At 36.0% G+C, this 16,594-nt stretch overlaps 2 protein-coding genes and 1 long non-coding RNA gene across 3 annotated transcripts; all 3 read right to left on the bottom strand.

The window, feature by feature from the left end:
- Positions 1 to 9,445: 9,445 nt before the first annotated feature.
- LOC131850925 (uncharacterized) lies at positions 9,446 to 10,133 on the bottom strand. The gene has a single exon (XM_059201335.1). It carries the CDS (start codon positions 10,040 to 10,042, stop codon positions 9,608 to 9,610), a length of 435 nt encoding a protein of 144 aa, XP_059057318.1. The 5' UTR covers positions 10,043 to 10,133; the 3' UTR covers positions 9,446 to 9,607.
- Positions 10,134 to 10,481: 348 nt separating this feature from the next.
- On the bottom strand, positions 10,482 to 11,645 carry LOC131851089 (HIG1 domain family member 2A, mitochondrial). The gene is made up of 2 exons (XM_059201518.1): positions 11,381 to 11,645; positions 10,482 to 11,037 (listed from the first exon to the last, which is right to left on the bottom strand). Exons 1-2 carry the CDS (start codon positions 11,511 to 11,513, stop codon positions 10,871 to 10,873), a joined length of 300 nt encoding a protein of 99 aa, XP_059057501.1. The 5' UTR covers positions 11,514 to 11,645; the 3' UTR covers positions 10,482 to 10,870.
- A 1,658-nt stretch (positions 11,646 to 13,303) lies between these two features.
- Positions 13,304 to 15,767, bottom strand: LOC131851066 (uncharacterized). Its single transcript, XR_009357858.1, has 3 exons — positions 15,058 to 15,767; positions 14,483 to 14,557; positions 13,304 to 14,100 (listed from the first exon to the last, which is right to left on the bottom strand). It is a non-coding gene; the product is annotated as an uncharacterized LOC131851066 (long non-coding RNA).
- Positions 15,768 to 16,594: the final 827 nt, after the last annotated feature.

The following is a 16,594-nucleotide window of genomic DNA, read 5'->3' as shown; positions in this document are numbered from 1 at the left end:
TATAATAGTCTAAGTAGTAATTGTAATGTAGGTAACTTTAAATCGTGTGACTGTCGTCAGGCGTCAAAGAATGAAAATTTGTGTTTAAATAGATGTCACACTCAGAGGTCAAAGAATATAAAACTGTCTCTGAGAGACACTTTTCATAATAGTACCCAATGTTGTAGTAATAAGTTGTGTGATTGTTACTATATGTCAGAGAATATAAATGTGTCTCCGAGAGACAATGTTAATGTAGGTAGCAATGTTAAAACTGATAATTTATGTAATCAATGTTTAAATGTATCGCGAGCGGATTTTTGCTTTTCACCGTTGTGTTTTATGCGGAATGACGACTCAACGCGCCGACCTCTATTAAATATTGAGGTATATGGGTTTCGTGGTACGGGTTTAATAGATACCGGTGCTAAATGTTGTGTTGCTGGTAGCACTCTTTATTTTTTACTTCAACAGCAACAGCATCCCTTTCGAGAGGATTTATTGACAGTTAAACTTGCTGATGGTTTAATTCGCGATGTAAATGTAAAGCTCGTGGATGTAAATGTTCAACTTGCAGGTATGCTAATACCTACCACTTTTGTTATTTTCCCCGACGCGAGTAATAATGAAACATTGTTAGGCATTGATTTTTTGCGTAAAGCCCGTATAGTCCTTAACTTACCCGAGAATTACTGGTTCACAGCTGATCGCCCCGAGGTCATTCACCCCTTGTGTTTTGAGTCATGTGGTGACGTAGTTGGATGTGCAGCCACAAATGTTTTGCGGCCAGATGAGGGTTCCATGCTATCTCCATCAGAGAAGATTAGACTCAGTGAGCTACTCCAAGAATATGAAGACATCTTTGGAGAAGGGGGAGGGCCTACGCCTTTTGCGGAGCATTGTATAGAGACTGGGGAGCATGCGCCTATTGCTGTACCTCCGTACCGACTTACGCCCGCCAAGAAAGCTGTTATGCAAGAACAATTGGAGCATATGATCCAACAAGGTATTATTGAGGAATGCGAGTCTGCATGGGCGGCGCCAGCTCTTTTAGTACCTAAGAAGGATGGGTCATATAGATTTTGCGTAGATTATAGGAGACTGAATGCTATTACAAAGAGTGACGCTTATCCTTTGCCTCTTATCGATGATTTGCTGCAGTACACAGGTAAGAGTTGTTACATGAGTACTGTGGACCTGCGGTCCGGTTACTGGCAGGTTTCCGTTCGTATGGAGGATCAGGATAAAACTGCGTTCGTGACTCCCTTCGGAATGCATAGATTTAGGCGCATGCCTTTTGGTTTACGCAACGCACCAGCCACCTTCTGGAGAGTGTAAGTATTCTGTCCAGCGGCTCATCGATAGATTCCGGTCGGGAGCAACTCTCAAGGACGTTACCATTCTAGGATACATAGATGACCTCATTATAATCTCAGCCAGCTACGAACAACATCTTCGGGATCTTCGTGCCGTATTTGAACGTCTCCGTACTTTCTGCCTGCACGGTAATCGCGATAAGTGCATGTTTGCGCGTGACAGTGTCAAGTATCTTGGGCACGTTATTACACCCGAGGGAGTATCACCAGATCCAGACAAGGTCGCTGCCATCTTGGAGATGAAGGAGCCACGTAACTTGAAGCACCTGAAAAGTTTCCTACAAACTGCTTCTTGGTTTAGGAAATTTGTTCCGAACTTTTCTAAAGTCGCGCAGCCGTTGACATTGCTGACAAAGAAGACCCAGCCATGGATATGGGAGGAAAACCAAGCCGCTGCGTTCACAGAACTTAAGAAATTACTTACGTCCGCTCCGATACTTACGCAGCCAGACTACAGTCTTCCTTTTGTTCTCAGGACCGACGCTAGCAATTATGCATTGGGGGCTGTTCTACTCCAGGGGGAGTCTCAACACGAAGAGCGTCCTATTGAGTACGCCAGTCGTCTTCTAACTCACGCCGAACGAAACTACTCGACAACCGAGCGAGAGGCACTCGCTGTTGTTTGGGCCGTTGAGAAGTTCCGCGGTTATATTGATGGACATCCGGTGCACGTCGCTAGCGATCATCAGCCACTCAAATGGCTGCTCACTCTCAAGTCGCCCACGGGTAGACTGGTCCGCTGGGCTATGAAGCTGCAATCCTTTGACCTCAAAGTAGATTACACTCCGGGTAAGGCTAACCTTATTGCAGATACCCTCAGCCGACCGCCATGTGACGAAGTTGCTCGTGACATCTGTGAAGTGTGTACCGTTGTAGTGGAAATTCCGCGCTGGGATGCTGCTACGCTCCGTGACGACCAACTTGCTGATCCTGAAGTGGCGAAGATAGTCTTGGACCTGGAAGGAAAAGAAGAAGTATCGATTAAAAGATGGACAGAAAGAGGGTATCATATGTCAAAAGGAATACTTTACCGTTATGCTGATCCGGAGACAGAAGAACCACAGCTTGTTATACCTGAAAAGTTAAGAGAACAGGTTATGAAAGAGTATCACGATGCTGCTACTGCAGGTCACGGTGGAGTAGAGAAGACACTGCAACGCATTTCGCAAAGATTTTATTTCCCTGGAATGAGACGGTTTGTGGAAGATTATTTAAAAACTTGCATTAAATGCCAAAGGTATAAGCCCTCCAACTGTAAACCGGCCGGACTTATTCAAACGCCCGTACCTGCACAAAGATTTGAAATCATAGCCGTCGATCTTTTCGGACCACTAACAAAAGGACCTAATGGTGAGAGGTGGATCCTTATCATTGAAGATACGGCCAGTAAGTGGGTGGAAATATTCCCACTCGTAGAAGCGACATCCGAAGCTTGTGCCAAAATATTTGTTGAGGAAATCTTCTTACGTTATGGTGTGCCTCGTCGGGTTGTTTCAGATAATGGTGTCCAGTTCGTTGCAGACGTTATGCAACAGACTATGTTTGTTCTAGGAGTGAAGCAGAATCTCATCCCGCTTTATCATCCAGAGGCGAATCCCGTCGAGAGGAAGAATCGCGAGTTAAAAATACAACTCGCCATTCTAGTCGAGAAAGAACATGGACAGTGGCCATCCGCGCTACCTGCAATACGTTTTGCATTAAATACTGCGTCGTCTAAAAGTACCGGATACACGCCGTCATTTTTAACGTTTGGCAGAGAGTTACGCTCACCTTTTTCCGCTCGGAGTGATCTTCGAGCCATCGTCGAAGCTGAAAATTATGTGCCACAGATAACACCGTACCTTTTGAAGCTGAATGATGTTCTAAGGACAGCTAAAGAGACCTGCGAAAAAGAACAAGATCTTGGTAAGATATCAAAAGATAAAACACGACGAGAGGCTGAGGTATTTGAGCCTGGTGATCTCGTACTTCTGAAGACTCACACGTTGAGTAACGCTAGCAAGGGTATCAGCTCCAAGTTTAACCCAAGGCGTGATGGACCTTATCAAATCTCAAAGAAAGTAAGTCCCACTACCTACTTACTTGAACATTGTAAGGAACCTTTTGATTTTGTAGGAAAGTATCACGTCTCTGATTTTCGGCGTTATCATTCGCGATCCGAGGGTGATCCTGTGGAGCCAGTGGTACCAAAAAGAGGGCGTGGCCGTCAGCGTAAGATCAATGCTTTATTTTTTTAATATCTTGTGTATCCTTAAACTAAACTGTTGTAGTGTTGATTTTTCTTGATTTTGTTTGACCTATTGTGAGGACACTGATTAGGTCAAAAGGGGGAGTATGTAATACACTACGTAAGTAGATATATATATATAGCGGCGCACCCGCCGGTAGCCTCGCACTGTTGGCTCGTTGCTAGGCAACAGATACCCCGGTAGCGGTTGGGCAACGGGAGGCCGGCGGGAGTTGGTCGTTGAATACCGCACGCAGCACAATAGTCTCACAACTGATTTTAATTATTTTTATAACGATCCAACACTTTATTATTATGTTTTTTTTATGCAAAAATTTCGTTGTATTTATGAGAAAATTAGAAATGATTATGGCAAAGTTTTGTTGAAATTTCGGGTTTAATTATGATCAATTTTTTAGATATTTAAGTTGAAAATGAAAAAAAGGACGATGCTGTCTCAATTTATAAAGTTATTATCAAGTTTTAGTACAGATATCATATCAATTTATGTTTGTTTATTAATGAACGACGACCCCAAACTTCTGTCTCTTAGCGTTTTTGAATAAACTATTTTAGAAATTAGGAAGACTAACAAAGAGAAAATTAACATTTCAAAGATGTTGTTTTTAAGATTAGATATCTATCTATATAATTCAGGAATCAAAATGTATATCCGACTCTTAATTTCTTAGAACCAGAACCCCAAAGACCCTGCTTTTAGGCCAAAAAATGTGAAAGGCCTTTTAACTTAAAAACTAATATTTCGCTATGAGTTCAGCTCATAGCGAAATATTAGTTTTTAAGTTTTCTTTTTTTCTCTGTACTATGATGCTGAATAAATGATTATTACTTATTATTATTACTAAAATATGTCAGTCTAATACAAAATTCGCTACATCTTCATAAATAAGAAATTATTTCCTATTTCTAAGGCTCTTGCTACTAGACCCTTTGGAGCTTATCATAAAATATTTTTACCCCTCACAACATTTGGAACTATAAAATTTAAATTATAGCTGGTGTTGCAAATTCTATAGGCATTGCTTCACGTTTTATTGGCCGTAAATACGATACTGGTCAGGAACTTAGCTAATTACATGAAAAAATTCGTTCAGTAGTTTTACGTGAAAGACTAAATAAATAATAACACCTACAAATTTTCGCATTTACATTATTAAGATTTTAGGTTGCTAGTCAGAAACTAGATGGCGTTGTGGATTTTACCTGGGTTTGTTAAACAGTATTTTGAAATACCATAGATTTTCTTGATTTTAGAAGTTCAAATGGTTAGTAATAATTTTATATCCATATTTTCTCTGATTAGTGTGTCTTATTAATATAACTAGAGTGGCTTACCAGATATCCAAATATCGTAAGCGGTGGAGACGGAAGCAGATACGGGTATTACACACTGGAAGGGATCAGGCGAGTAGGTACAAAACACGACACGAACACTAGACACTATTATTTACAATTTATGGAATACGTATATGACATACACTTTTTCAGTTTTTTTTGAGAGTGACAATAAACAAGGAGGGTAGCCCTAGTAACCACTCTAGTCATAGACTTTATACTAGCGCTATTCAACCTTAACACTTTCCCTCGCTAGTTAGAAATGTCTAGCAGCCCCAAGTTAGCTCGAATCTTCTCGAGTCTTGATCTAGGAACTGCCTTAGTCAAAAAATCAGCTAGTTGGTCAGTAGAACTTGTCTTCTGTATATCTACTAGACCTTGCACTGTCTCTCGAACAAAGAAGTGTCTTATGCGGATATGTTTCGTCCGCTTATGAAACTCGGGATTATTTGCAAGACGTATAGCCGCTTCGTTATCGACTTGTAGTGTGGGTATGCCTTCCATATTTGTAAGCTGGTCAAATATTCTTTGTATCCACACAAGCTCGCGTGCGCCTTCGCTCGCTGCAACAATCTCTGCCTCAGTAGTAGATATCGCAACTGATGCTTGTCTTTGACTGAGCCACGAAACAGCACCTCCGGCAAATAAACAGGTGACTCCTGTAGTAGAGCGTCCTGTGAGGTCATCACCTCCATGATCTGCATCACTATAGCCTTGTACTATGGCTTTGGCATTTCCATGATATTTTATGCCATAGGATATTGTTCCTTTCAAATATCTAAATATCCGTTTCACTCTTTGCCAATCAGCTTCAGTTGGATTCTCTAATTTTCTCGAAACTAGCCCAACTGCATACGCTATATCAGGGCGTGTGCCTGTCATTAGATATGCAAGTGCACCTACAGCTTCTCGATATGGGAACTTTTTCTCTTCAGGGTCTCCAACTTTCCCTGTTTCAGAAGTCCTATCGATAGGTGTTGAGATTGGGTTGCATTCAGACATCCGGAACCTATCTAAAATCTTCGTAGCATAACATTCCTGATTGATAAATACTGAACCATCTTTCAACCTTGCAATTTCCAAACCCAGATAGTAGCTTGCTGCTTTGCTTGTTATTTTTAGCGTCTGCCCTAATTCTTTAAGGTATTGGTCCGCCAGGTCTTTGTCTGTAGTGGCGACAAGGCCATCGTCTACATACAAAGTTATTAATATTTTCTTGTTTTTCACTTTCTTTGTGAAAAGACAACAATCGGTACTATTCTGTATGAAACCCTTCTCTATTAGAACCTCTTCAAAGCAAGAGTTCCAACAGCGCGGTGCTTGTTTAAGGCCATAGAGGCTTCTATTTAAACGATATACTTTTGAATTCAACATCGCTCTCAAAAGTAATGTCTCTTGACCTTATTGTCTTCTTTCCATCATAGACACGATATCCGTCATCATTTTCGTAGCCTATAAGAATGCCTTTAATAGCTTTCTTATCCATTTTCTTGCGATTTTGTTTTGGAATGTGCGCATAACAATCGCTACCAATTATTTTTAGGTGAGTTATCTTGGGCTTTTTTCCATGCCATAGCTCATAAGGTACTTTGCCTTCCGCTCTAGTGGGACCTGTCCTATTGAGTACATAGGTAGCAGTGTTGATTAACTCAGCCCATAGTATTTGCGGCATTTGTTTTCTAGTATACATCATTGATCTCGCAGCTTCTACTAGAGTACGATTCTCTCGCTCACTACAGCCGTTTTGTTCCGGCGTGTAAGGCATAGTCAGCCGCTGTTGTACGCCGTATCTCTGTAATATCTTTCGCATATCTTTATTATCAAATTCTCCGCCATTGTCACTTAGTAAAGTCTTAATAGTATGCCCAGCATTTCTACTTTCTTCAAGCATTTGCAAAAGCTTTTCCTTTACTTCTGACTTCGCTTTGATAAAATATACAAAACGTTAACTTGAAAAATCATCTTTAAATAATACAAAGTACTTATATTTTGAGATAATTTCAGTTGTAAATGGACCGCAAATGTCAGTGTGTATAAGTTCACCAACTGTTGTTGCTCTTTCCCTTGTTCCAAAGGGTTTCCGATGTGACTTCCCATAAATGCATCCTTCACATTTAACTTTATCCGGACTCAAGTGTATGCCTAACTCACGCTTTAATACGCGCATGACATGTCTCTTATCCTGGTGAGCAAAGCGTTCATGGTACAATTGTAGCATATTGGAGTCAGTTACAGCATTTATCTCTATTGTCGAATTATACTTTGACGGCATGATGGTCTTCATGTCCAACTTGTATAAACCGCCATATGGAACTCTACGTCCTACAACTCTAGTTATGCCTTCAATATCTAAGTTGTATTCCTTAGTTGTTGACGTGAATGTACTATTCTGCAACCTATCTTGTGCTGCTAAAGTTGAAAATAAATTCTTTGTCAGTGATGGTACTAACCACACATCATTCAGAGTTATTTGCCTTATTGTTCCGTTAACATTTGACTCTACCTCAATAGTACCCATTCCCAATGCAGGTATGGTAGTACCATCTGCCGTTGATATTGTGTGGTCTGAATCAAAGTTTTGAAAACTAGTGTAAATATCTTTCTTCACTGCAATGTGTGTTGTAGCTCCACTGTCAACATACCAACCATTTCGGTCTTGAAACTGACTTTTTGTGCAGGCATCTACCATTAGCGAAATATGTTGTACTTGCTTAGACTTGGAACCAGACGCTGACGTGTTTGAAGTTGGTTTTGGTGGCCTTCCATCCTTAATCCACTTCTTACACTTGCGAACTCTATGTCCTTTCCCAGAACAATAGTTGCAGATCAGCTGTTCGTCTGTCTTCTGTTTAACTTTTCGCTCAACAGGCGTAGTCACTAGTGCCTCTTGACGTGAGCTCTCTTGACAGCCTAAATCTATCTTACCAGTATTGAGTAAGGTGTTTGAAAAAATTATGCTCAATCAAATGCTGCAACACTTTAAAGTAAATAAACTGCTTCACAGTCGACAATTTGGTTTCACGGCCGGTAAATCAACTACTGATGCCGGTGTAGCTCTCATTAAATATATATTTGATTCTTGGGAGAGGTCTCAGGATGCAGTAGGTGTATTTTGTGATCTTTCAAAAGCATTTGATTGCGTTGAACATGAAACACTTTTGCTCAAACTTGAACATTACGGTATTAGATATGAAGCACAAAGCATGATGAAATCCTATCTAAATAATAGAATGCAAGTTGTCGAAATAAATGGTGTAAAGTCTGAGGGAACTAGTATTAAAATGGGTGTTCCTCAGGGCTCTATTTTAGGTCCTTTCTTATTTTTAGTTTACATAAATGATCTTCCTTATATGGTAGAAAAGATAGCTGACATAGTTCTGTTTGCTGATGATACTTCATTAGTATTCAAAGTCAATCGACATATTGATGATTTGGACGAAGTAAACGGTGCTCTTTCTTATGTTTTAAAATGGTTTACGGCTAATAACATGTTACTAAATGCAAATAAAACTAAATGTATCAAATTTACTCTCCCCAATGTAAGGCCGGTAGATTCAAAAATCACGTTGGACAATAAACCTATTAATTTTGTGGATGATACTGTATTTCTAGGTATCACATTAGATTCCAAGTTGCAATGGGGCGCTCATATTACTAAATTAGCGAGTCGACTTAGTTCCGCCGCTTATGCGGTAAGAAGAATTAAACAATTAACAGACGTGGCAACGGCTAAACTAGTGTACTTTAGCTATTTCCATAGCATTATGTCGTATGGTATTTTGTTATGGGGCAAAGCAGCTGATATAAATACAATATTTATTTTACAAAAGAGGGCCATTCGCTCCATTTATAGCATGGGTTCCAGGGAGTCTTTGCGAGAGTGCTTTAAGGAATCAAATATCCTCACCGTTGCTTCTCAATATATTTATGTAAATATCATGTATGCCAGGAAGAATATAGACAAAAGAGTTAGTGATTGCACTAATAAAAGCTTACGTAACAATAACAAACTGATTTTACCTAAATGTCGTTTGGCTAAAGTTAGTAATTCGTTTTATGGTAATTGCGTAAGGTTTTACAATAAAATACCAGAGTCTGTTATAAATCTGCCAGAAAAAAGATTTAAATGTCAAATAAAACACTTCCTTTGCAAAAAAGCTTACTATAAAATTGAAGAATTCGTTAACGATAATAATGTTTTTGTAGAAAAATTTTAAATTCCTAGCACTGACAATATTATCTGATTACACTAATAATGAGTGCGTAGCGATTTCTATGTTGATTGTCGCATGCCTCTTACTTGTTACACTGTAATTATTTATATAAAAAAAAAACATCTATTAAAAAGAGCAACACACAAGTTTCTTGCTCATTCTTCTTGTGATGAATCTGCATTCCGAATGAGTGGTAGAATCAAAATATGACTATTCAAAAGTGCTTGTAATGAGTTTATTTGAATAAAGATTATTTCTATTTCTATTACTAGTCTGTTTCAAAGGAGCAGAGGTTACTCGTCAAACTTTCTATTGTCTTTGCAGACTGTTTCAGCATTAGCCAACTTGACTTAAAGTTAAAATACCGTTCATCGAGCGTATTTAAAACTTTACAAATCAGGAACAATTCAGGGAGTATGGCAGTTGTGTCAATTTTTAAATTTTCGACTTTTAAGTCATTCCATGTTTTTTAATTTTGCAATTAGAGTAGGTATATCATCCTCCTTACTGCGACTAAATCCAAAAAACTTGAGACACAAATTGTATGCCCTGTCCTCAGTTTGTCCATCAAAGAGTCTATGTAGCTCTTGCCAAACTTCGTGTGCAGTTCTATAATGCATAATCTTTTTTAATGTATCTTCGTTTATGTTTGTAGTGAGCATTAGCAGAGCGCCGCTCTGAGTCCTCCTATACAAAGCCATAGCATCGTTATAGTCGCTTTTTGCAGCATCATCTGCTTCTGCAGTTAGAACTGGTTTTTGGAGTTTTCCTTCTACTGCATCTAAGGCACCTACCGTACCTTCTAGCATAATAGAAATTTGATATTTCCATATAGACCAGTTTTCCCTACCCACAAGTTTCCCGATACCTATTTTTGTAGAGAAATCCATGGTATAAACCTTTCTTTTCTTCCGGTGGGGCCCAAAACCTAATATAACTAGAGTGGCTTACCAGATATCCAAATATCGTAAGCGGTGGAGACGGAAGCAGATACACACTGGAAGGGATCAGGCGAGTAGTTACACAACACGACACGAACACTTTAGACACTATTATTTACAATTTATGGAATATGTATATGACATACAATTTTTCAGTTTTTTTTGAGAGTGACAATAAACAAGGAGGGTAGGCCTAGTAACCACTCTAGTCATAGACTTTATACTAGCGCTATTCAACCTTAACACTTATAAGTTATTAATACCCAAAAGCCTTTAATGCAATTTGGTCTTGTATAATATAAAGAAAGGAAAAAGTTTGTATAACTTTCATAATTTGTAATAGATGCAATTAAAGAGGAAAGAAAATTGTAACAATAAAATAACAGTCAATTTATATTAGACTAATATTAAATGGCATGACTACAATATAATACATATTTGGTTAAGTATTAATTAGGTTTACAGATAATCATAGTGAAACATATGAAAATTTATATAAATTTACTTAATACTAATCCTAATAATGTACATATAATAAAATTAACTATTTTAACTAAAAAAATGTATTTGACTTTGTATGTATGTACTATACAATTTTATATATGTTAGATAAAACAAGACATTTTTCAGCAGTAGAAAAATATAATGCCAACTTTACCTCTGTCTTTACCTAAGAGTAATAATAGAATATTTAACTAATCTATTTGATAATACAGTATTGTATGTATAGCATATCTAACTTTATACAAATGCTTTTGCAAATAAGAAAATTTACAATCATTTGAAATTTTTGCCGGCTGTCATCATAACCCCTATAACAAGAGCAGCGACTGTGAAACCTTGTGCTACAATTCTGAGTCTCATCATTTGCTGTGACACTTTTGTTTTACCCGATTTAAAACTCCATAGTCCATATGATAGTGCTCCTACTGTGGCAAGGCAACCTGAAATAATAATATTTAATCAGCATAAGTATCATATAATTTCTATATTATTGAGACTTTTTCATACAAGTCTGAATAATTTTTTTTAATAATTTTATGTAATTAACACACAGACCTCAATAATGCTTTCTGCTAGTGTACTGCTCTAATTAGCTTGATTAAATATTTCGGCGGAAGGCATTAACACAAATAGTAGCTTAAATATTATAATCTTACCAGCATAGCTAGCGTTGGTATAAAGTCTAAGCATTAGAAAAATATCAAGAATATATCCTAACATAACATAATGCGCAAGACATTTTAATATCTATATGTTATTATAATTCATTATACATATTCTTACCTACAGGTACAAAAGGATTTTCAGCAAACTTTCGAGTAAACTTTTCTTTAGTAGTTTCAGCGTGTTGAGTAACATTGCCCATTTCTCGGCGCAATTGCACCCAATCTAAGTCAGATGGCTCTTCGTTAGGCATCGTAGAAATAATTTAAAAATTGCAAAAATAATTAAATTGTGCAGTAAATTATTTTTATTAAGAATTATAAGTACCGGTAAATAAATAATATTAATTTAAAATTTTACATATTTTCTACTTGACAACCTGGGCGATTTGACATTTGATTATATATTATAGAAAAAAAATGTTTTACTCTGTGAATTTTGCGACAATGAATGTCAACTTATTTGACAAAGAAATATATCCTTGTCTCGATGTGGTTGCGACTATTTTTTGTTGATAAAAAATCTACAATCTCTACCTTACCTTGGCTCCTTCGTCCTCGTCTCTACTTATCCAACCGATAATCTCTGACAGATTTTTCTACACTAAAATAAAAGGTCAAGAGAATTTAAATTTTGTACGGGTATGCATATGAATATCGGTAAAATATACAAAATGCCGATATGTTGTAATAACATAAACTTGTTTCTTCAATGTTGTTGGTGTTTAATATTTTGTTACTTGTAACAATATACTAAACTTTTCTATATTGAAATTGTATAGAAAAAGATAAAAGATATTAAAATATTAAACTAGTTTTTAAAAGCCGGTTTTAAATAATCACCACCCACTCATATTTGTGTTCTGTGGATTACTGACATAATGTCATTTTGTGACACCCTATTTTTAAGACCTGTGTCTTACAGTATCGGACTTTTTGGCGGGAAGTCAAATAGAGCGGGTGTTTTAAATATTTTTCCTTTATTTTATATTTTATTTATATTCAATAATTTGTATATATAGGTACAACTAACATAATTTGTAGTTAATTACAGTCCTAAAATGGGAAGTAAGCGCAAAAAGCGCAAAGCCGATGATAATTGCTCCCCAGAAAATTCGAGGGATGTCGACAGTCCAGATTCTGACTCCTCAATGGATGAGGATAAGTATAAAGTTTTTAAAATCGATAATTACTGTCGCCAATATCCTGAGGATGGAGGAAATTTTGAATATATAGTTATTTATGAAAGTACCGATACGAGGCCTTTAGGCGACAGAGACCTTATGTCCCTTGGCGCCTGTCTTAAGCGCCAAAGCAAGGGTATAAAACGTTTCAAGAGAATTAATAAATATAAAGTTGGAGCCATTTTTGAAAGGCCAGGTTTAGCCAACATAGCATTAAATAACACCAAAGTACAAAAAGATTTACATGTTAAAGCCACAATACCTGCAACATTAACAGAAATAACAGGATAAAAAACGTACCTATATACATGTCAAACAAACGTATTTACAATGGTATTTCCAGCTCCAGAGACGTCGTCTCGGTGCGCCGGTTTATGCGAAGAAGTCGTGATGAAGATGGTAACACAAGTTTTCTGCCCACCCAATCAGTCGCCATTACCTTTGCCTGTCCCACACTCCCTACGAATGTCGATATCAACTCATGGTATTTCGAGGTAAGCGCTTACACCCCACCAGTAACACAATGTTTAAAGTGCCTGAGATATGGCCACATTGGTAAATTTTGCAAAAATACTCAACGTTGCTCAATATGTGGAGAAAACCATCATTTTAAAGATTGCACTAAAAATAGCACAGAAGCTGTATGTCTTCACTGTAATGGTAACCATATAGCTATCTCAGCTGAATGCCCAATTAAAAAGAAGAAAATACAAGAAAACAAAATAAAACACAAGACTGTTCCTTTCTCTAGTTTATTTAATGAAAAATCTTTTCCATCTTTAAACACTAAAACTAAACCTACTGACAATATTAACACATTATTGCAAAATGATGACTTTTTAAAACTAATCAATGCATCAGTTATTAAAATTATTTCTGTTAATAAAACAGATGACTCTCCCTTAAACTCAGAAGGCATAAAAAACATAATTTTAGATACTTTTAAGATTTCCAGTACTAACACTAATTAATAGTATCTCTTTAATGGATAATATTTTAAATATTATCGAGTGGAATGCCCAGAGCTTGATAAATAATAGACTTGCTTTTACTTATTTTTTATATAACAACAATATACATATCGCCCTTCTTTCTGAAACTTGGCTAAAGCCTTTCAAAAACTTTAATATCAAAGGTTACAATATAGAAAGATTAGACATTGGTAATAATCATAATGGTGTAGCCATTCTAATACAAAACAAATTGAATTATGACAGATTAAATACATATCACGATGATTCTTTGCAAAATATCGCTTTAAAATTATATTTGAAAAATGAAACAATTTCTTTTGTTAGTTTTTACAGCCCTACATCCGCAACGTCACGTAACTTTACACATTTACATTTAGATAACTTATTTAAATCTATCCCGTCACCTATGATAATAGCGGGTGACTTTAACGCCCACAATACCACTTGGGGTTGCTCTAGAACCGATTCTAGAGGCACTATTCTTCTTAATACTATTGAAGACAATGATCTTTGTATAATTAATAATGGTCAACCCACTACTGTAGGCTCTGATATATGGAGTCCAAGTGCTCTGGATCTTACAATTGTTTCTGCCTCTCTGTCACTCCGATGCAATTGGTCTGTACATGATAATCCTTTAGGGAGCTATCATCTTCCAACCATCACCCACCTTTTATGTAACACTGTAAATACAAATAACATTTCCATTAATCATAGTAATTTTTTTAGGCCAAATTACAATAATGTAAACTGGCTTGTATACCAAGAGACTGTTGATAATAAATTATGTAATGAATTTAATTACGATCCTTCCACCCCTTTAGACTCCTATAAACAAATGTGCAATATTTTAATAGAAAGCATTAACACAGCTAATAATTCACATGGAAATTTAAAACATTCTTTAGTCTGTAATCACAAGACAAGACTTTCTTTGCCATGGTGGAACAATACTTGTTCTCAAGCAATAGAATTATGTAAGAAAACTTACATAGATTTTAAAAATAATCCCAATCAAGAAAATTACATAAGATTTAAAAGACAACAGGCAATCAAAAAACTTACTCTCAAAAACGAAAGAAATGCCAGTTGGTTAAAATTCTGTGAGTCGATCAATCGGCAAACTCCTCTATCAGTTATCTGGAATAAAATGAAAAAATTTAATAAAACATTTAATAACAACTGTTCACTTATATCTTCAGACACTGATTGGATTTCTCCTTTCTTAAGTAAATTTACATCCAAACCGTCAGCCAAAAGTAGACCCAATATACAGGTATCATTAAATAATAATAACAGCTTCATTATAAACCCTTTTACTATAACAGAATTTTACAGTGCCTTAAACAGCAGACGTAACACAGCTTTCGGTCTTGACAATATCTCTTACAAAATGTTAAAGACATTGTCATCCAATTCTAAAAACACTTTGTTAATGTTACTTAACTCTCTTTGGAATACTTCAGAAATACCACCCGATTGGAAAACAGATTGTCTGATTCCTATTCTTAAACCAGGCAAATTGATAAATCATTCAGACTCCTATAGACCTATAGCATTAACATCTTGTATGAGTAAACTTTTCGAACAAATGATTAAACAAAGGTTAGAATTTTATATAGAATCAAATAAGTTATTACCTTCAAATCAGTTTGGCTTCAGGAAAGGTTTTTCAGCTACAGAGAGCTTAAATCATTTAAACCTAGATATTCATCGTGCTTTTTCTAGTAACAATATACTGGTTTCTGTCTTCTTTGATATAGTTGGTGCTTTTAACAATGTTAATCATCATATTCTAACTAATGAACTGCAAACACTAGGAATACCAGATAAGTTGATTAACTGGATTTTTAATTTCCTACATAATAGACAAGTCTATGTTAAGTACAATAATAATTTATATGGTCCACAATCTTCATATATAGGTGTATGTCAAGGGGGAATATTGAGTCCACTGTTATTTATTTTGTATATTCATAAAATTAATATTATTCTTGGTAATGAAGTCAGCAATTTACAGTTTGCTGATGATTTAGCAGTTTACTGTTCAGGCTCAAATATTCATATAGTAGAAAATAAAATAAACAAAGCTCTAAAGAAATTAAATGTTTATTTTAAATATTTACAATTAGATATTAGTTTAGATAAAACTAAAGTTGTTATATTCAGTAGATCAAGAACTTTGCATGCTAATATTAATTATAATGGTAGCATACTGCCTGTAGTAGCTGAAGCCAAGTTTCTTGGTGTAACATTAACAAAAAATCTATCTTGGAATAAGCATGTCTGTAATATATCTGATAAAGCTTCTAGAGCTTTTAATATTTTAAAATGCCTTTCCAAAACATTTTGGGGGCTGATCCAAAGATTTTACTTATGTTGTACAAATCCATAGTCCGTTCTCACTTTGAGTACAGTTACCTTTGCTTTGCTTCCAACCCCACACTCTTAAAAAAATTAGAGACAATCCAAAATAATAATTTGCGTCTAATCACTGGTGCAATGAAAACAACTCCAATAGTCTCTCTCCAAGTAGAATGCAACATTCCACCACTGTCATTAAGATTCAAATTTCTTAAATTTAAATTCTTGCTAAAATTACATAGCTTTTCCAATAATTCACTGTTACAAAAAATTACAGATTCTCAAACCATTGCTTCTTCTTCTAATTCCATAAAATTTCCATACATTCTCCTTGATTTCTCTGCAATGAAATCTATAATTGAGCAAAATAATATTCATGTGGCAAATAATAAGTGGGCATGTTATGAAGGGACATATGACAGTAAATTTTGCAATATGACAATAGAAACAGATAAGAACTTAAAATGTAAAGAAGAAGTTTATGAACATCTTTCTCAATGGCCTTCATTTAACACAATATATACAGATGGTTCAAAAAATGACCAAGGTGTGTCATTAGGTTTTTACCATAGCGACATAAAAACTGGTTATGGATTTCGATTACCTACCATTACTAGTATATTCACTGCCGAAGCCTTGGCTATTTTGCAAGCTTTGCATTATATTAACGAAGACATATGCGCTAAACCTCATAATCAGTGGCTTATCATTAGTGACAGCATGTCAGTCTTATCAGCGTTGCAAAATCATTCATTTAGTGCCAAAACAAGCTATATTATTTACCAAATTAAAGAACTATGGACTGTTTTGTTT

This window comes from Achroia grisella, unplaced genomic scaffold (assembly GCF_030625045.1).
Source record: "Achroia grisella isolate CSIRO2021 unplaced genomic scaffold, CSIRO_AGI_Agris_v1 utg780, whole genome shotgun sequence".
Taxonomy (NCBI): Eukaryota; Metazoa; Arthropoda; class Insecta; order Lepidoptera; family Pyralidae; genus Achroia; species Achroia grisella.
Note: the sequence above shows the minus strand (reverse complement) of the source record. Positions and strands in the feature narration are given on the sequence as shown.